Consider the following 20811-nt stretch of genomic DNA (forward strand, 5'->3'; position numbering starts at 1 on the left):
TCATGTCTCTTTACTCCTCAAGAACCTCCAGTGGTTGTCTTTCCATCTCTGCATCAAACCAGAAACTCGTTACTATCAACTTCAAAGCACTTAATCAGCTTTCCCCCCATCTTACCTCACTGATCTTCTGCAGCTTAGCCCACACTCTTTGCTCCTCTAGTGCCAGCTTGCTGACTGTACCTCGATTTCAGCTGCTTCACCACTGACTCCTCACACGTTCTGGAGCTCCCGCTCATGCCATATATGCCAGATCTCTACTTTCCCCACCTTCAAAGCCTTATTAAGGTCACATTTCCTTCAAGAGGCCTTCCCTGATTAAGTTCTCCTTTATTCTGTCTCCCTCTCCCTTCTCTATCACCTTTGAACTTTTGATATTCACCCCCCCCCTTGTCCAAATAGCACTCATGTACATATTTGTAATTTATTTATATTAATTTCTTTCCCCCACTCCAGACCGTAAGGTCCTTGTGGACAGGGAACGTGACTACCGGCTTGATTATATTTTGCTCACCCAAGTGTTTAGTACAGTGCTCTACACACAGTAAACACTTAATAAATGCCACTGATTGAGTGCTACAGGACATTTTGAGTTCATAAATGGTCAGGTGATGCAGAGCTGCTAAAGTGGCAGCTGGGCAGATATACCCTGGGGAGAGTAGATATTAATTTGGAAAGACCTCCTGAAGGCAATTTAATTTAAGGAGGTCTTTGAAGATGAGGAGAGCTGTGTCTTGAAATCTTTGAAGCAGAGAAGGAGTTCCAGTTAGTGAGAGCAAGATGTTGGAGGTGGGAGAGGAGGTAATGAAGCTTATTGAATTGGCTAGTTTGGAAGGAGTGAAAAGTGTGAGATAGGGTGGAGTGGAAGAAGAAAGTGGCCAAATTGAAAGGAGAGAGGGGATTGAGTACCTTAAAGCCATTGCCTAAGAGTTTCTGTTTATTGTGAAGAGGAATGGGCAACCATTGGACTATTTTGAGGAGTGGGGAGATATGGGCAGAAGCATGTATTAAGAGAATGATCTGAGAGCAGTGTGGGTTATGGGCAGAGAGGGAAGAGACTAGAGTCAGGAAGGCCAGAAAAGAGGCTAATGAATGCAGTAGTCAAGATGATTCTACCTGGAAGCAGGGGTGACCTTTTGGATGAAGAGGAGATCCTGGAAATGTTGTGGAGGAAAAAAAACAGGATTTGGTGATAGGCTAAATTTAGGGTTTAAAGGAGAGAGAGGAGTCAAGGAGAACGGGAAGGTTCAGGTCTTCAGGAAAAGAGGATATCATGCAGGAAGGATAGTGCTGTTTTCAACTGATGGTTGTCATTAACACCACTGCTCCCTTATCAGCTCCTACTCTTGTAAATCCCACCAACCTTTCCAGAACATCATCTTCCCCTTGTGGCTACCTGAACCTCCAACTTTCTCCCTCTCTAAACACTGATGCTCTTGCCAAATACCTTGTTGGTAAAATAGAAACTATCAGGTGCAAACTTCTCTCCCTCATCCCCCTCAGTGCTCTCTTTTTTGCCCTATCTTCTCCTCCTCCTCCTTCCCAGATGATTCTCAAGAGGTGGCCTCGACTGTTCTTAAAAGCTGCCTCCTCCCCTATGCCCCACACTCCCTTCCCTTTTATCTTTTAAAAACACATTTTCTCTCCTCCTCTTCCTATCCTTCTTGTCTGATTAGGTTATTGGGGTTATTTCCTTTGTTAGGGCTTTGACTTTAAGGAACTTTAAGTCTCAGATGTGGGTTTAATTTCTCTGTGTACTGTTTATAGGTTTGCAAACTACCAAATGAGGAAACTATCAGAGGAAAAAAATACTTCATACTTATAACTACCTTCATATTTTAAAATTTACTGACAGTGAGATTTCATCCACCTGAATGCTAAAGACAATCTCTTCCCCATTGCATATTTCATATAAAGAGAGCAGGCCCCTTATCTATCCTCTTGCTCAGTTGGGGTGAGCAGTCATTCTGAAAGTATGCTCGGTTAGGCACCAACGATGTCTGCATTTTCCACAACTGAAAGACTCAAATGGGCCCGCCTGCTGATTTGAGACTTTAGACTGATACTGAAAGAAGAGACAAAAGGGAAAGTTCCAAGGACAGTAATTTGAAGACTTTATTTGTGCTCTTAGGGCTAGGGGTGGCTTGGACTGAGCCCCCATTCATTCATTTATTCATTCAGTCAGTCATTTATTGAGCGCTTACTTTTCATTCATTCAATAGTATTTATTGAGCACTTACTATGTACAGAGCACTGTACTAAGCACTTGGAAGTACAATTTGGCAACAGAGACAATCCCTACCCAACAACGGGCTCAAATCTAGAAGTGGGGAGGCAGACAACAAAACAAAAGAAGTAACCAGGCATCAATAGCATCAATATAAATAAATAGAATTATAGATCTATACACATCATTAAAATAAATAGGATAATAAATATGTACATATATACACAAGTGCTGTGGGGCGGGGAGGGGGATAGAGCAGAGGGAAGGAGTCGGGGCAATAGGAAGGGGAGGAGGAACAGTGAAAAAGGGGGGCTTAGTTCACTCACCCTCTTTCTGTCCCCGGGTAGCAAGTACAGTCTGTGGCCCCTTAGACTGTGGGCCCTATGTGGGACAGGGACAGTGTCCAGTCTATCTTATATCTACTCCAGTGTTTAATACAGTGCTTGGCACAGATTAAGTGCTAAAACAAATATCAATGACATCATCATTATCAGCAGAACAGCCAAATCTTTGATTCTTGAGCAGCGGGTACAGCCGGGGGGGGGGGGGGGGGGGGGGGGGGGGGGGGGCCCTCACCCAGGTGTGGTTGTTGAGGGTGGCACTCATGTCAGCTGTTACTAGGCTCTAAGCTCATATGAGCAGGGAACGTGTCAGCTAATTCTGTTGTATTATGATTTGCCAAGTGCTTAGTACAGGGCTCTGCACAGAGCAAGCCCTCAATAAATACCATTGGTTGATTGATTACTAAGGTCTGGGGCCTTTGTTTCTTGCTAAAACTAGGGGGCAGGGAGGAGGCAAATATATTATTTACTTATAACTGGTATTTGTTGAGCATCTACTTTATGCATAATCTTTTACCAGGGGCTTGGATATATGCAAAGAAACCATATAAATAGGAGCTAGTTCATCCCACAAGGTGTTTACAATTTAGGGGGAAGATAAAGCCAGAAAAACACTAACTTTTAAATGTCCCAACTAACTCTAACCTTCCATTCCCCGACTCCCAGGCCAGAAACAGCAAAGCCCCTAAATGTTCTAAGTGTTGAGAAATGTCTCTGTCCCTGAGGGGGCTTGGACACTGCATTAATAATAATGTTGGTATTTTTTAAGCACTTACTATGTGCAGAGCACTGTTCTAAGCACTGGGGTGGATACAGGGTAATCAGATTGTCCCACGTGAGGCTCACAGTTAATCCCCATTTTACAGATGAGGTAACTGAGGCATAGAGAAGTTAAGTGACTTGCCCACAGTCACACAGCTGACAAGTGGCAGAGCCGGGAGTCGAACCCATGACCCCTGACTCCAAAGCCCAGGCTCTTTCCACTGAGCCACGCTAGTGGATGGAGTTCCATGGGGGAATGGGGCTTGAGCTATTAATATTTAATTTAAAGATTTAATATTTTGAAAAGGGGAATACAATTTGTTATTATTATTATTATATTTGTTATATTTGTTACAGTGTGTGTCAAGCACTGTTTTAGATTCTGGGATAGATACAAATTACTCAATCCCTGTTCCATATGGGCCTCAGAGTCTAAGTGGGAGGGAGAACAGTTATTGAATTTTACAGATGAGGAGACTGAGGCAGAGAACATTAAGTGATTTCCAATGTTACACAGCAAGCAAGTTCATTCATTCAATAGTATTTATTGAGCGCTTACTATGTGCAGAGCACTGTATTAAGCGCTTGGAATGAACAAGTCGGCAACAGATAGAGACAGTCCCTGCCGTTTGATGGGCTTACAGTCTAATCGGGGGAGACGGACAGACAAGAACAATGGCAATAAATAGAGTCGAGGGGAAGAACATCTCGTAAAAACAATGGCAACTAAATAGAATCGAGGCGATGTACATTTCATTAACAAAATAAATAGGGTAATAAATATATACGGTTGAGCGGACGAGTACAGTGCTGAGGGGATGGCAAGGGAGAGGGGGAGGAGCAGAGGGAAATGGGGGGAAAAGAGGGTTAAGCTGCGGAGAGGTGAAGGGGGGGTGGTAGAGGGAGTAGAGGGAGAAGAGGAGCTCAGTCTGGGAAGGCCTCTTGGAGGAGGTGAGTTTTAAGTAGGGTTTTGAAGAGGGGAAGAGAATCAGTTTGGCGGAGGTGAGGAGGGAGGGCGTTCCAGGACCGCGGGAGGACGTGACCCAGGGGTCGACGGCGGGATAGGCGAGACCGAGGGACGGCAAGGAGGTGGGCGGCAGAGGAGCGGAGCGTGCGGGGTGGGCGGTAGAAAGAGAGAAGGGAGGAGAGGTAGGAAGGGGCAAGGTGATGGAGAGCCTTGAAGCCTAGAGTGAGGAGTTTTTGTTTGGAGCGGAGGTCGATAGGCAACCACTGGAGTTGTTTAAGAAGGGGAGTGACATGCCCAGATCGTTTCTGCAGGAAGATGAGCCGGGCAGCGGAGTGAAGAATAGACTGGAGTGGGGCGAGAGAGGAGGAAGGGAGGTCAGAGAGAAGGCTGACACAGTAGTCTAGCCGGGATATAACGAGAGCCCGTAGCAGTAAGGTAGCCGTTTGGGTGGAGAGGAAAGGGCGGATCTTGGCGATATTGTACAGGTGAAACCGGCAGGTCTTGGTAACGGTAACCAAGTGATAGAGCTAGGATTAGAACCCAGGTCCTCAGACTTCCAGGCCTATGCTCTTCCCATTAGGCCACAGTGCTCCTTCCTTTGGTCCAAAGATTTAGGAACTTTGGGAAGACACTGAGGGGAAGGATACCAAAATCAAAGTAAAACTCCTGCATAAGAAATGACCCCTTGGTTATATGCACATTTCCTCTTTATGCTTACATTTGCACAATGTGAAGAGTTTTTCCCCAACTCATTTCCCATCTGCTAAAACAAACTTTAGCCTCCATAGTCAACACAGGAACGATCAGCGGGGTGCCAGTCTGCTTTTCAGAATGCCGCATCAGCCATGCTGACGACTGCAACTCATCCTCAAAGCTTGACCCTTCCTAGCCTGGACAGCTTGCTCAGTCTTTCTCACAGCTCCCACCTGCTATGGCCTCCTCTCTCTCAGGCTAACCTGAGCTGGGCCCGGCTGGCTCCTAATTTCTTCATTGTTTCTTTCTCCAGACATGCTTGATCCTACTACTTCTCATCTTCCTTTCCCGGCTTTTTTGCTTGCTCTTCAGTTTCTGGAACCATGTGCAGGTGTGGGAAAATCGTTGAAATTGCTGTGCTGTGCCCCAGGCAGTTGGCAAATAACTCCAGAGAAGAGATTTTATTGCATATTCAGATGCTGGATTAGGACATGGAACAAATCATTGCCTGAGGCAGTGACCACTCTCCAAAAGCCCATTCTACTTCCCTCCTCCTCAGCTGTGCTACTCTGCCTCTGTAATTGCCCCATGCTGAATGGCAATGCGAGGGAGCCAGCATGGAGACAATTAAATGATCATGAACTATCTGATCGGGAGAAGAGACTAGATATGAGGCAGGAGGGCCCAGCTTGGGCTAAAGCTCTTATCAACTCTCTAGGGATTTCACTGGTTACAGAGAGATCTCCTCTGAAACCGCAGAACAGAAATGCAACCGAGGTAAGTGGGTCACCTAAGAAGGCTTCACGTGGGAGATAGAGTTTGGAAAGAGGGAAGAGATCCGGTTTAGGCAAGAGAGAGGGGGAAGGGCCTTAGCTTTAACACCTGGCGAGTGTGTGGGTCGGTGAGGAGATTTGCTCAGGCAGAGCAGAATGAATTCATTATGGTATCTGTTAAGCGCTTACGGTGTGTCAAGCACTGTTCTAAGCACTCAGGCAGATACAAGATATTCAGGTTGGACACAATCCCTGTCCCACATGGGACTCACAGTCTGAATCCCCATTTTACAGATAAGGTAGCAGGTACAGAGAAGTGAAATGACTTGCCCAAGATCACAAAACAGACAAGTGGCAGAGGTGGGATTAGAACCCAGGTCCTTCTGACTCCCATACCCATGCTCTGTCTACTAGGCCATGCTGCTGCAAATGTTGGAGGCCAGGAGGCTTTGGTTCTGGGGTCACTGTTGCTGACAGCCACCTCCTGTGAATGGCATCCCAGGGTACCTGCAAGAGAACTCCCCAAGGAAAGAAAGAGACCGCCCATCGCCACGGTGTAATTACCAATCCAAGAATAAGACACCTCATCAGGAGGTGCACAGCAGTGCAGTTTACTGTCTTGGGTCTCGCCACTACACTGGTGTAGGGATCAGTGGTCTCTGGCCCCTGAACGGAGCCCACAGGGCATGCAGAGCATAGATTGTTGCCCCTTATCCCTCTTTTACTATGTGCTGTTCTAAACGCTGGGGTAGATACAAGGTAGTTAGATTGGACATAGTCCCTCTCCCACATAGGGCTCACGCTCTTAGCAGCATGGTGTAGTGGATAGAGCACAGGCCTGGGCGTCAGAAGGTCATAAATCTTGTCTTGATCTTGTCTACCAACTCTTTGTAACCCTCCCAGGTGGTTAGGGGAAGCAGCGTGGCTCAGTGGAAAGAGCCTGGGCTTCAGAGTCAGAGGTCATGAGTTCGACTCCCGGCTCTGCCACTTGTCAGCTGTGTGACTGTGGGCAAGTCACTTAACTTCTCTGTGTCTCAGTTACCTCATCTGTAAAATGGAGATTAACTGTGAGCCTCACTAGGGACAACCTGATGATCCTGTATCTCCCCCAGCCCTTAGAACAGTGCTCTGCACATAGTAAGCGCTTAACAAATACCAACATTATTATAAATTCTAATCCTAACTCTGCCACTTGTCTGCTAAGTGACTTTGGGCAAGTTACTTCACTTCTCTGGGCCTCAGTTACCTGATCTGTAAAAACGAGATTGAGTCTGCGAGGCCCATGTGGGACATGGACTGTTTCCAACCCGATTTGCTTGTATCCACCCCAGTGCTTAGTGCAGTGCCTGGCACATTATAAGCGCTTATCAAATACCATAATTATTATTGTTATTTTACCCCTTCCAACTCCCTTTGACCCTCCGTGATTCCACCCCGTAGGTGGGCTTCCTTGCCTCTGACGTCACTCTGGGTGGTCTGGGGCGTTCCTGAAGTGTGTCTACATATTTTGAGGTGCTCTCTGGCAGGGACTCTGCCTGAAAAGTACTTAAAAAAGGGTCATGGTCAATTCAGCTAGTATGACCTGTGCTTGAGGAGAGCTTCCCTAGAGACTGTAAACTCACTGTGGCCAGGGATCTTGTCTACCAACTCTTTGTATGCTCCCAGGTGGTTAGTACAGTGCTCTTAACATAGTAAGTGCACCATAAATACCATTGATTGAGTGATTGTCTGGAGAAGGGGTAGGGGAAGGTTTCCCTTCCCTTTCACTATTGCCATTATAAATAATCTCCCTAGTGGTGAAATTACCTAGTCTTACTGTCCTTTCTCTCTTGTGCTCCTAACTGCCCTAAATGTCCTAATTCCAACCTGCTGGTAACTGACTGCCTCACCTGGTCCTTCAGTTCCTCCCTGTTTCACTCGATCAATAAGTGGTATTTACTGAGCAATTATTATGTGCAGAGCCCAAGTACTTGGGAAAGTACAACAGAATTAGCAGACGCTTCCCTGACCATAATGAGTTTACAGTCTAAAGATGATTTTATAGTCTAGAGACTGTATGCCCTTAAACATATAGTTTGAGTATACTATATGTATACTCAATACATATATCTTGCCCTCCGCCCCCAGTGCCAGCCACCCTACCAGTCACTAGTGCTCTGGGCTTGGTCCAGGGAAGGGATTTGTGATTTAAGGTAATTTAGTTATGACATTTATCAAGCAGATATCTGAATCAATCACTGTGCTAAGCACTGGGATTGATAGAAGATTAGATACAGTCCCTCAGGGGCAGAAAGTTTAAGAGGAAGAGTGGACAGACATTTTAGTCCATTTTACAGATGAGGAAATTGAGGCTTAGAGGCGTTAGGTAACTTGTCCAAAATCACACAGCAAATCATTGGCAAAGCTGGAATTAAAACTTGGGTCTTCTCTCTGTCCCAGGCTCTTTCTCCTTGGACATGGTGTCTATTGTCCCCATTTTGCAGCTGGGGAAACTGGGGTGCTGAGAGAGTTTAGGTGATTTTCTCAAAATCACCCCAGCAGGCATGTTGCAGAACTGGAATACCATCTCTCTTATATTGTACTCTCCCAACTGCTTAGTACAGTGCTCTGCACACAGTAAGCTCTCAATAAGTACCATTGATTGAGTGATCTCCTGACTCTTAGGACCATGACCCCACCTTTAAAAGGAAGGAGAATGTTCCTGGGAGTCGAGGGATTTGGGTTCTAATCCCAGGTCTGCCACTTGCCTGCTATGTAACCTTGGGCAAACAATTGAACTTCTCTGGGCCTCAGTTTCCTTATCTGTAAAATGGGAATTAAATACCTGCTCTCCCTCCCCTCTCGCTTGTGGGATAAGGATTTGTGAGAAAGAGGGGAGGGGGCTTAACTCCACCATACCCCTCATCCCCACTTTCACCCTCTCATTTTTCTTAGGCAGGGAACATGTCTCTCAGTTTTATAATATTGTATTTCCCTAAGGGCTTAGTATAGTGTGCACACAGTGAGTGCTCAAATACAATTGATGATTGATCTCTTACTCCTGCCTTCAAAATCTAACCTCTTTACCCATGACCCCATTGTTTTCAACTTCTCAGAAGACTTTTTCCTTCCCTGACTTCCACCTTCACTAAACACTCTTTGATGGTATCTTTCTCACTGTTTCACCCTTAAACTTTGATTTCCAACCTTTTTTCACCCCCACCCTCAGCTCCACGGCACTCATGTACATATCTGTAGTTTTTTATTTATATTAATGTCGGTCTCCCCCGGTAAGCTCCTTGTGGGCAGGGAGCATGTCTACCAACTCTGTTATATTGTAATCTCCCAAGTGCTTAGTACCGTGCTCTGTGCACAGTAAGAACCCAATATAATAATAATAATGATGGTATTTGTTAAGTGCTTACTATGTGCCAAACACTGTTCTAAGCGCTGATAAATGCCATTGATTGATTGCCTTCAAATATGTTCACATCTCCTTTATGCTAAAAATCTGTATTTGGCTCCCTCTGAATCCTCCTGCTATCGCCCAATTTCCCTCTTCCTACTCCTGTCCAAATTCCTAGAATAGATTGTATACACTGGCTGCCTCCACTTCCTGCTCTCCAACACTGTTTTTGTGTCTCTACAGTACACCTTCCACCTTTTGTAATCCACTGAGACTCTCTGATGTCATCACAAACCTTCTCCTTGGCAAGTCTGATGGACTCCCTCCCCCGTGTCTACCCCAGTGCTTAGAACAGTGCTCGGCACATAGTAAGCGCTTAACAAATACCGACATTATTAATCCTCCTCCACCTCTTGTCTGCTTTCACCAGTATGAATAATAATAATAATAATGGTATTTGTTAAGAGGCTTACTATGTGCCAAGCAGTGTTCTAAGCGCTGGGGGGATACAAGGTAATCAGGTTGTCCCATGGGGCCTCACAGTCTGAATCCCCATTTTACAGAAGACGTAAGTTAGGTGACCTGCCCAAAGTCACACAGCTGACAAGTGGCAGAGCTGGAATTAGAACCCATGACCTCTGACTCCCAAGCCCATGCTCTTTCCACTGAGTCATGCTGCTTCTCTTAACTTAACTCTTCTCTTATGAACCACTCCCTTCTCCTGGAATCACTATCTAACCTTCGTTTTACTACCACAGATATGTCTTGGCTTTCTCTTACATCTCTGAATGCTCTTTCCCAGTCTCTTTCATCAGTCAATCAGTGGTATTTATTGAGCACTTACTGTGTGCAGTGCACTATATTAAGCACTTGGCCACCTACTCAATTGAGAAACTTGATACTATCAGGCGTGAACTCCCTAAACCCTACCCAGTCCCTCCCTCTTCCTTCCTGTCCTTTCTTCAACTCTCATCTTTCCCAGCAGTATCTCTAAAGCATATCTCCTGCCTTCTCTCAAAATCCATTCCTTCTACCTGCACACCTGACCCCATTCCTTTGCACCTTATCAAAACACTTGCCCATCACTTCTTCCCTCCCTGATTTCCATCTTCAACTATTCGCTCTTCAATGGCTTCTTCCCCACTGCTTTCAAATATGTTCATGGGATGTCTATCCTAAAAAAACCCCTCCTTTGACTCCATGGCTCCCTCCAGTTATGCAGTTATCAACCCATCTCCCTCCTACCATTCCTCTCCAAACTCTTTGAGCGAGTTGTCTACATCTAATTTCTCAAGTTCTTCTCTTCCAGTTCTCCCCTTGGTGCCCTCCAATCTGGCTTCCTTCCCCTTCACTCCACAGAAACCACCATCTGAAGGGTTACAATCGTTCTTCTTCTTGCCAAATCAAACAGCCTGTACTCCATCCGAGTCCTCCTTGACCTCTCAGCTGCCTTTAACACGGTGACCACCCACTTCTCCTGGAAATATTATCCAACCTTAGCTTCACTGGTACCATCCTCTCCCGGTTCTCCTCCTATCTCGCTGGTCACTCATTCTCAGTCTCTAATGTGGGCTCCACCTCTGCATCCCGCCCCCAAACTGTGGGGGTCCCTCAAGTTTCAGTTCTGTGTCCCCTTCTATTCTCCATCTACTCTCACTCCCTTGGGGAACTCATTTGCTCACATTACTTCAACTACCACCTCTATGCGGATGATACTCAATTTCCAGCCCTGGTCTCTCTGCCTTTCTGCAGTCTCGCCTTTCCTCCCTCCTTCAAGACATCTCTACTAGAATGTCCTCCCATCACCTCAAACTTAACATGTCTAAAACAGAACTCCTTATCTTCCCACTCAACACTGCCCTCTCCCTGACTTTCCCATCACTATGGACGGCACCACCATCCTTCCTGTTTCACAGGACTGTAACCTTCGTATCATCCTTGACTCCTCTTTCTCATTCATCCCACATATTCAATCCATCACTAAATCCTGCCGGTTCGACCTTCACAACATTGCTAAAATCCACCCTTTCCTCTCCATCCAAACTGCTACCACATTAATAGAAGCACTCTTATCCTATCCCACCTTGATTACTTCAACAGTCTCATTGCTGACTTCCCAGCCTCCTGTCTCTCCCCACTCCAGTCCATACTTCACTCTGCTGCATGGATCATTTTTCTACGGAAATGTTCAGGCCACATTTCCCTCTCCTCAAGAAACTCCGGTGGTTGCCCATCCTCCTCCACATCAAAAGAAACTCATCACCATTGGCTTTAAAGCACTCAATCACTTTGCCTCTTCCTACCTCACCTTGTTACTCTCCCATTACAACCCAGCCCACACACTTTGCTCCTTTAATGCTAACCTTCTCACTGTACTCAGTTTCTTCTATCTCACTGTCGACTTCTCACCCCCATCCTGCCTCTGTTCTGGAATGCCCTCTCTTCTCATATCCAACAGACAATTACTCTCCCCCTCTTTAAAGCCTTATTGAAGGCACATCTCCTTCAAGAAGCCTTCCCTGACTAAGCCCTCTTTTTGTTTTCTTCTATTCTGCCCTTCTGTTTCTCCTTGACTTGCTCCCTTTATTCACCCCTCCTCCAACCTCCGCAGCACTTATGTACATATCTGTAATTTATTTATATTAAAGTCTGTCTCCCCCGCTGGACTGTAAGCTCACTGTGGGCAGGAAGTGTGTTTGTTATATTGTATTCTCCCAAGCGCTTAGCATAGTACTCTGTACACAGTAAACACTCAATAAATACAATTGACTGACTTACTGACTAGTTAACACATCTTTTAAATCAGTCGATTAATCAATGATATTTATCGAGCAGCTTTGGAGAGTACAATACAAGAGAGGTGGTAGACATGGTCCTTGCCCAAAAGGAGCTTACAGTCTAGAGCGGGGAGGCGGACATTAAAATAAATTCTGGATATGTATGTACATAAATGATGTGGGCCTGAGGGTGGGGTGAATATCATGTGCTTAAAGAGTGCAGATCCAAATGCCCATACAACACAAAAGGGAGAGGGAGTAGGAGAAATGAGGGCTTTGCTGGGGAAGGCCTCTAGGAGATGTGACTTTAATAAGGCTTTGAAGATGGGGAGAGTGGCAGTCTGTTGGATATAAAGGGGGAGGGAATTCCAGGCCCGAGGGAGAACATGGGCAAAGGGGTTGGCAGTGGGATAGAAGAAATTGAGGTACAGTAAGTAGGTTGGCATTAGAAGAGTGAAGTGATTGGTTCAGTGATTCTGGTCTTTTTGAGAAGCCATAGTCTAGTCCCCAGGAGATCTGCACAGGCTTTTTATCCTGTTGCTTAGAAACCATTGGTCTTAGATGGTTAATTCAAGCTTGCTTGAATGCAGAAACCTGTATTGAACACTTGAGATACTCTTAGGGCCTCTTACATGTCTTGATTTTGCCATTGAATAACATTTTTTGAAGAAGAAGTAAGGTTGGAGAAAGTAGTGACAGGAATTAATTCTTTCATTCAATCATATTCAGTGTTTACTGTGTGCAGAGCACTTTACTAAACACTTGACAGAGTACAATACAACAATAAGCAGACACATTCCCTGACCACAACGAACTTACAATCTAGAGGTGGGAGACAGGCATCAATACAATAAATAAATTACAGATATGTACATAAGTGCTGTGGGGCTGGGAGCGGAAAGAACAAAGAGAGCAAGACAGGCTGACGCAGAAGGAGATGGGAGATGAGGAAAGGGTGACTTAATTAGGGAAGGTCTTTTGAAGGAGATGTGCCTTCATTAAGGCTTTGAAGACAGGGAGAGTAATTGTCTGTTGGAATTGAGGAGGGAGGGCATTCTAGGTCAGAGGCAGGACTTGGGCAGGGTTGATGGGGAGACTGAAGCATAGGGAGAAGGTTAGCACTAGAGAAGTGAAGTGTGCGGGCTGGGTTGTAGAAGGAGAGTAGTGAGGTGAGGTAGGAGGGGGCAAAGTGATGGAATGTTTTAAAGTCAGTGGTGAGGAGTTTTTGTTGGATGCGGAGGTGGATGAGCATCTACTGGAGTGTTTTGAGGAGTGGGGTGACATGTCCTGAATGTTTTTATAGAAAAATGATGCAGACAGCAGAGTGCAATACGGACTGGAGTGGGAAGAGCCAGGAGGCTGGGAGGTCAGCAATGAGGCTGATGTGGTCATCCAGGTGGGATAGGATGATTGTATTAACATGGTAGCAGTTTGGATGGAGAGGAAAGGGTGGATTTTAGCGATGTTGTGAAGGTGGGACCGACAGGATTTGGTGATGGATTGAATATGTGGGTTGAATGGCAGAGAAAAGTCAAGAAATGGTGGAGATATTAAAAACAGGTGTTTGTTTCTTTAAATCTAATCATCTAAATCTTAAAATGTTCATAGAAAGAAGAAGCAGTGTGGCAGAGTGGGTTCTAATCCCGGCTTTACCGTTTGCCTGCTGGGTGACCTGAGACAAGTCACACACTTATCTGTGCTCAGTTCCCTCATCTGTAAAATGGGGATTACATACCGATTTTTTGTGAGCACCATGTGGACAGGGACACAATCCATCCTAATGACTGTGTATCTACCCCAGTGCTTTGTACAGTGCTTGGACCATAGTAAATGCCTAACAAATACCATGATTATCACTGTTGTTATTGTTGAAGCTATTATTATAGACCCGATTTCCCTCAGAGACATGTTCCAGTACAATGCATAGGTGCCCATCCTTTGGGGAAGATGGAACAGTGGTTTCCACAAGCTGTTGGACTGGACTTCCTGTCTTGCTCATCCCAGGCCTCTAATCAGACCCGAGGGTTTCCAATTGGAGCCGAAAAGAGCCCAAATGGTTGGTTTTGGGCTTCCTAGCTCTTTAAGGCCTGTCCCCATCCCATCCCCATGTCTGTTAAAATCCCTACCCTCTTTTCGCCAATGTGCTCAAAATGTATGTTTGGGACTAGTGTTTAAGAACGCTTAGTCAGCAAGTTATTTTAAGTTAGCCCGAGTCTCTCTTAGGTTTAGCCTTTGCTCTCTGGTTCTTTCTTCCTTGGACATAAAGGAGAGTTGGACCATCCTTCTTGCAGTAAATCTCTGACCACGTTTCAACCTTATTTTCTCGTGACTAAAATTGTCTTGAGTTCTTTCAGTTTATTGCACAGTCCTATTTCCAACCCTTTAATGCTTTTCTTTTCCATTGACCTCCTTTAGACCTAATCCAGGGTCCCCATCACACTCATAAAATGTGAAACTGACAACTGGAATAGGCCTTCAGGGGGGCTAGTCAATATTATTCCTTTCAATCACATTTATTGAGCACTTACTGTGCAGAGCACTGTTCTAAGCGCTTGGGATAATGCAGTATAACAGTGGTGGTAGATACATCGCCTGCCCACAAGGTGCTTAGAGTCGGGGAATCGGACATTAATATAAATAAATAAATTACGGATATGTACATAAATGCTCTGGGGCTGAGGGATGGGTGAGCAAAGGGAGCAAATCAGGGAGATGCAGAAGGGAGTGGGAGAAGAGGAAATGCAGGCTTAGTTAGTTAGGAATGCTCTTCGAGAACAGTAGGTCCATTGTGGTCCCCAGATATTTTTCTGCCACATGTGATCACTTTTAGATTTTACATTACTTTTACATTTGGACAACTTGATTTCCCTTTCTAAATGCATGATGCTGCATTCATCTCCATAATGTGTGTCACTAATGGTTTCTCCAATGAGAGGCAGTAGATCAGTCTAAGACTGTCTGTCAATTGCAGAGAGTGGGAGGGCCGAGGATGCAAAGGGCCCACATTTTGCTCCATTGCGATGGAAGAGAGACTCTAGTTTCAGCCCTATCACAGGCCCCTTGTGTCCTTGGACCAGGCATTTAACCTCTCTATGCCTCCAAGTCCTCAGGGATGCTAGGAGGATAAAATGGGATAATTGGCGTGAAAACTCTTTGATAAAATTAAAGCACTGTATACCTCAAGACAATTACTATTAGTATTTGACTAATCAGTCAATCATATTTATTTATTGATAACTGTTTAATGGGATAATTGGGGTGAAAACTCTTTGATAAAATTAAAGCACTGTATACCTCAAGACAATTACTATTGGTATTTGACTAATCAGTCAATCAATCATATTTATTGATTGATAACTGTTTGCAGAGGACTGTACTAAACAGAAGTGTATAAGATAGTTTTTATGGTATTTAAGCACTTACTATATACCAGGCACTGTACTAAGTGCTAGGGTAGATAGTAATAATTGTGATATTTGTTAAGCGCTTATTATGTGCCAGACACCGTTCTAAGCGCTGGAGTAGATTCAAGGTAATTGAGTTGGACACAGTCCCCAGGGGGCTCACAGTCGTAATCCCCATTTTACAGGTGAGATAACCGAGGCCCAGAGAAGTGAAGTGACTCACCCAAGGTTACACAGCCGATAAGCGGTGGAGCCTGAATTAGAACCCAGGCCCTTCTGACTCCCAGGCCTGTGCTTTATCCACCAGGCAATGGCACTTCTCCTTGGTAGACACATTCCCTGTCCACAAGGAGCTTACAGTCTAGAGGGCTAGTAGTGACAGAAATCATATCCCTCCCCTGCCAGAGTCCAACCCACCCCTAACAACCACTTGCTAGTCTATGGTGCTGCAGCATAGCGTGACACCACGCTGGGGTCATCTTGTCTGTAAATTGATTCAGCTCACCAAATTGAGAATATGCTGCAGATCTGCCCACCTGCTTGCTTGTAATCCATCAATCAGTGTTATTTATAGAGTTCTTACAGTGGGCAGGGCACTGTACTAATGGGAGTACAATGCACCAGAGTTGGTAGACATGATCCCTGCCCATAGATGCATTCCTTGACGTAGGTTCTTGGTCCCAAGGGTCACTGACTGGGTTGAGGCTGACCCATCCTTTACAGTGGGGGACTCCATCGTCAAAGGTAATAACCCCACTCCAAGAGGCCCTTTTGAGAAACCATAGGATGATCTTTAGATCTGTAATTTATCGATTTATATTAACGTTTGTCTTCCCCTCTAGACCGTAAGCTCGTTGTGGGCAGGGACTGTGTCTGTTTATTGTTGTACTGTCCCAGCGCTTAGCACGGTGCTCTGCACACAATAAACGCTCAATAAATATGACTGACTAATCAATGCACCTGCTCAGGCCACAGACACCCAAGTGGATGGGAACCTTGTAAGCTCCCTGTAGGCAGGGAATATGTCTACCAACTCTGTTATTGTACTCTCCCAAGCATTTATTACAGTGCTCTGCACACAGTAACTCTCAATAAAGACCACTGCCTGATTGATAGATTTAGTTGGGCAGCCACATTGCCAAGGGCATGGGGAGACCCGATTAAGGCGGTTCTCTCTTTTCACTCCTTTCACTTCTGCTCACTCCCATTTATGGGTAGGAATTGGGTATCTTGCCTTGCCCAGTCTGCTTCAAGACAGGCTCGTGCTGCTATTCTTGGGCAGCAGAGGGAGGAACAGAGACAGTAGCCAATGAAGAGGAAGGATGATAAACTGAAATGACCCAGTTGTGTTAATCTTTCTTCCCTCATGTTGCAGCTTCTAAATATAAACCCTACTTGTTATCGAAATTGCTGCAGCCTTGGGATGGTTTCAAGATGTTCTCAAGACAATTCTCCTTGAAGTAATGCTGAATGATGTCAGGTTTTAGTTCACTATTTTGCTTATGATAGTATATCTAAGCAAAAGAAACAAACAAAAAAACACAAAACCCTAATCGCTAATCATAAGTAGACTGTTCTGAGACCTCAAACCTTCCTAATGTAATTCTTTGATTTAAAGGTATAATGAACTTTTATCCAGGTGAAAGTCGCCTTCTCAGTCTTCACCTAATTGTAAACCGATTCGCAACCCGAATGTTCCGCCTCCCGTAGCCATGAATCATTCCAATCGTAACAGGAATCTGCAATCTAGGTCACCTCCAGGGAAAGACGTATTTCCCTTGAATAGTTTAGACAGTCAATTCTACCCTGGTCAGGAGGAAGTGAAGACCCCACCAGTTCTTTTGGAGGAAGTGAGTGCCACCCTCACCAATAGCATCTTTTGTTTGTTTTATGGTATATGTTAAGTGCTTACTATGTGTCAAACACTATTTTAAATGCTGGGATAGGTACAAGTTAATCAGGTTGGTCAAAATACCTTTTCTGCAAAGGGTTCACAGTCTAAGTAGGAGGGAGGCCATGCATTTAATCCCCATTTTCCAGTTGAGGAAACTGAGACATAGAGAAGTTAAGTGACTCGCTCAAGGTAACACAGCAAGTGCCTGGCAGAGCCAGGATTAGAATCCAGGTCCTCTGACTCTGAGGCCCATGATCCTTCTACTAGACCAGGCTGAAACAGAGAGGTCATCAGTGTCAGCTACTATGAAGGGTGCCTAGACTATTCTATTATTGGGCTTCAGATTGCCCCCTTCCCTCCTGCCCTCTAGACTGTGAGCCCATTGTGGGCAGGGTTTGTCTCTCTTTACTGCTGTATTGTGCTTTCCAGCACTTAGTACAGTGCTCTGCACACAGTAAGCGCTCAATAAATACAATTGAATCAATTGAATGAATGACAGCTGATCTACAATATGAGCTGTTGCTCAGGTCGGTTCTGGGTGAGAAATTTGGATCACTCAGTACAGCTCAACCCCACTGGTGGCCAAGCAAATCAAGTCTATGTGTCAGACACTGTACTAAGTGCTGGGATAGGTACAAGATAATTGGGTTGGACACTGCCCCCGTCCCATTAGGATTCATGGTCTCACATAGGATTCCCCATTTTACAGATGAGGTAACAGACACAGAGAAATTGAGTTACTTGCCCAAAGTCACACAGTAGGGAAGTGACAGAGACAGGATTAGGAGCCAGATCCTGACTCCCCAGCCCTGGGTTCTTTTCACTAGGTCATGCTGCTTTTCTAGTAGTAGGGGAGAGTCAGATCTGAGATTGTCCTAGAAGGGTCTAGGGCACTCTCTTTTCTCCTCTCCCACCTCTCCAGGGTCCCTGATCAACTATCCTTAACCACAGTTCTTATCCTTATGAGAGAAAGCAGAGATGTAAATTAAAAGGCTAGACTGTGAGCCCCATCTGGGACCTGATTATTTTGTGTCTGCCCTAGCACTTAATACAGTGCTTAACATATAGAGAAGCAGCGTGGCTCAGTGAAAAGAGCCTGGGCTTGGGAGCCAGAGGTCATGGGTTCTAATCCTGGCTCCGCTGCTTGCCAGCTGTGTGACTTTGGGCAAGTCACTTAACTTCTCTGTGCCTCAGTTACCTCATCTGTAAAATGGGGATTAAAACTGTGAGCCCCACGTGGGACAACCTGATCACCTTGTATCCCCCAGCGCTTAGAACAGTGCTTTGCACATAGTAAGCACTTAACAAATACCACTATTATTATTATTATATAGTAGGCAGTTATACAAATAATAATGATAATAATAATGGTATTTGTTAAGCGCTTACTTTGTGCCAAGCACTGTTCTAAGCGCTGGGGTAGATAGAAGGTAATCAGTTGTCCCACGTGGGGCTCACAGTCTTAATCCTCATTTTACAGATGAGATAACTGGGACACAGAGAAGTTAAGTGGCTGGCCCAAGGTCACACAGCAGACAAGTGGCAGAGCTCGGATTAGAACCCACAACCTCTGACTCCCAAGCCTGTGCTCTTGCCACTAGGCCATTTTATTATTATTATTATTATCTGTCAGAAAACTTTAGAAGAAGTTTTTCTCAAGTCAGTTCATACCATTGACATGGGCTGGGATTCAGGGACATAATTATCTCCTCCTCTCTGTGCCTAGTGAATGAGGTACTTGCATCCCTTTAGTGCCTTAGCAGCCCCCACCTTTATCCCTTCCTCTCTCGCCAAGGCTAGGAGTTTGGGAATGAGGGAATTCCAATCTGGAAACACCAACTTCCCTCCTAGTTCTTCAGTCTTCCATCTGATCTGTTAGTGTCTTTCTTTCAGTCCTTCTCCACCCTGATGTCCTTTTTGATCCTGGATTTAATCACTTGAAACTCTATGGGAGGAACTGACTTTCTTGTTTTTAATTATAATCCCTTTACTCTTTATGACTTTCCATCAATAGTATTTGAATGAATGAATGAATGAATGCATTTTGGTATCTTTTAAGCACTTACACTGTGCCAGGCACTGTACTAAGCCCTGGGGTAGATACGAAGCAATTGAGTTGGACACAGTCCCTGTCCCACATAAGGCTCACAGTGTTTATCCTCATTTTACAGATGAGGTAAACAGAGAAGTTAAGTGGCTTGCCCAGGGTCACATAGCAGACAAGTGGTGGAGTCAGGATTAGAACCCAGGCCCTATGTCTTATCCACTGGGCCATGGGAGGCAGCGTGGCTTAGTGGAAAGAGCACAGGCTTAGAGTCAGAAGACATGGGTTCTAATCCTGGCTCCACCACTTGTCTGCTGTGTGACCTTGGGCAATAACTTCTCTGTGCCTCAGTTACCTCATCTGTAAAATGGAGATTAAAACTGTGAGCCCCCTGTGGGATAACCTGATTACCTTGTATCTACCCCAGTGCTTAGAACAGTGCTCAACACATAGTAAGCACTTAACAAATAGCATAATTATTATTATGCTTCTTCTCCACTCTTCACTTCTCCACTTTTCTTGAATGATAATATGTGCAGATCAATGTACTAAGCACTTGGGGAGTACAGCAAGAATCAATAAACATGATCCCCACCCTAAAGGAGTTTATAATCTAAATACTAAAATAAAGTACATTATGGATAGGCGGAAGCAAGTGAGTATAAATATATATGAGTAAACACCATGGGTGGGGATGAGTATCAAATGCCATCATCATCCAATCAATCAGTGGTACTTATTCAATCAATGATTTTACTGAGCACTTACTGTGTGCAGAGCACTGTATTCAGCACTTGGGAGTGTACAATATAACAGAGTCGGTAGACACATTCCCTGCCCACAACAAGCTTACAGTCTCGACAGGCATTAATATAAATTACACATATGTTCATAAGTGCTGTGGGGCTGAGGAGGTGGTGAATAAAGGGAGAAAATCAGGGTGATGCAGCATGAAGGGCGAGAAGAGAAAATGAGGGCTTAGGGAAGGCCTCTGGAAAGGAATGTGCCTTCAGTAAGGCTTTGAACATGGGGAGCGTAATTGTCGGATATGAAGAGGGAGGACGTTCCAGGTCAGAGGCAGCGTGTATCTATGTAATATTAATGTAATATCTATGTAATTCCTGTGATTCTATTGATCTATTTTGATGGTATTGATGCCTGACTACTTGTTTTGTTTTGCTGTCTGTCTCCCCCTTCTAGACTGTGAGCCTGCTGTTGGGCAGGGATTTTCTATCTGTTGCCGAATTGTAATAATAATGTTGGTATTTGGTAAACGCTTACTATGTGCAGAGCACTGTTCTAAGCGCTGGGGTAGACACAGGGGAATCAGGTTGTCCCACGTGGGGCTCACAGTCTTAATCCCCATTTTACAGATGAGGGAACTGAGGCACAGAGAAGTGAAGTGACTTGCCCACAGTCACACAGCTGACAAATGGCAGAGCTGGGATTCGAACTCATGACCCCTGACTCCAAAGCCCGTGCTCTTTCCACTGAGCCACGCTGCTTCCAAGCGCTTAGAGCAGTGCTCTGCACACTGTAAGCGCTTA

At 45.0% G+C, this 20811-nt stretch overlaps 1 protein-coding gene across 2 annotated transcripts in view; it reads left to right on the forward strand.

Annotated features, from left to right (window-relative positions):
- DNER (delta/notch like EGF repeat containing) overlaps positions 1-20811 on the forward strand; it is a 197450-nt gene that overhangs the window by 57226 nt on the left and 119413 nt on the right. The window contains exon 1 of one of the 2 annotated variants that reach the window (XM_039912661.1): positions 5567-5764. The exons of the other annotated variant lie outside the window; for it this stretch is intronic. Within the exon in view, the coding sequence (XP_039768595.1) occupies positions 5576-5764 (189 nt within the window). The 5' untranslated portion in view covers positions 5567-5575. Of the gene's footprint in view, positions 1-5566; positions 5765-20811 lie in introns of those variants that run through there. 2 annotated transcript variants of the gene reach the window in all.

This window comes from Ornithorhynchus anatinus, chromosome 1 (genome assembly GCF_004115215.2).
Source record: "Ornithorhynchus anatinus isolate Pmale09 chromosome 1, mOrnAna1.pri.v4, whole genome shotgun sequence".
NCBI classification, from domain to species: Eukaryota; Metazoa; Chordata; class Mammalia; order Monotremata; family Ornithorhynchidae; genus Ornithorhynchus; species Ornithorhynchus anatinus.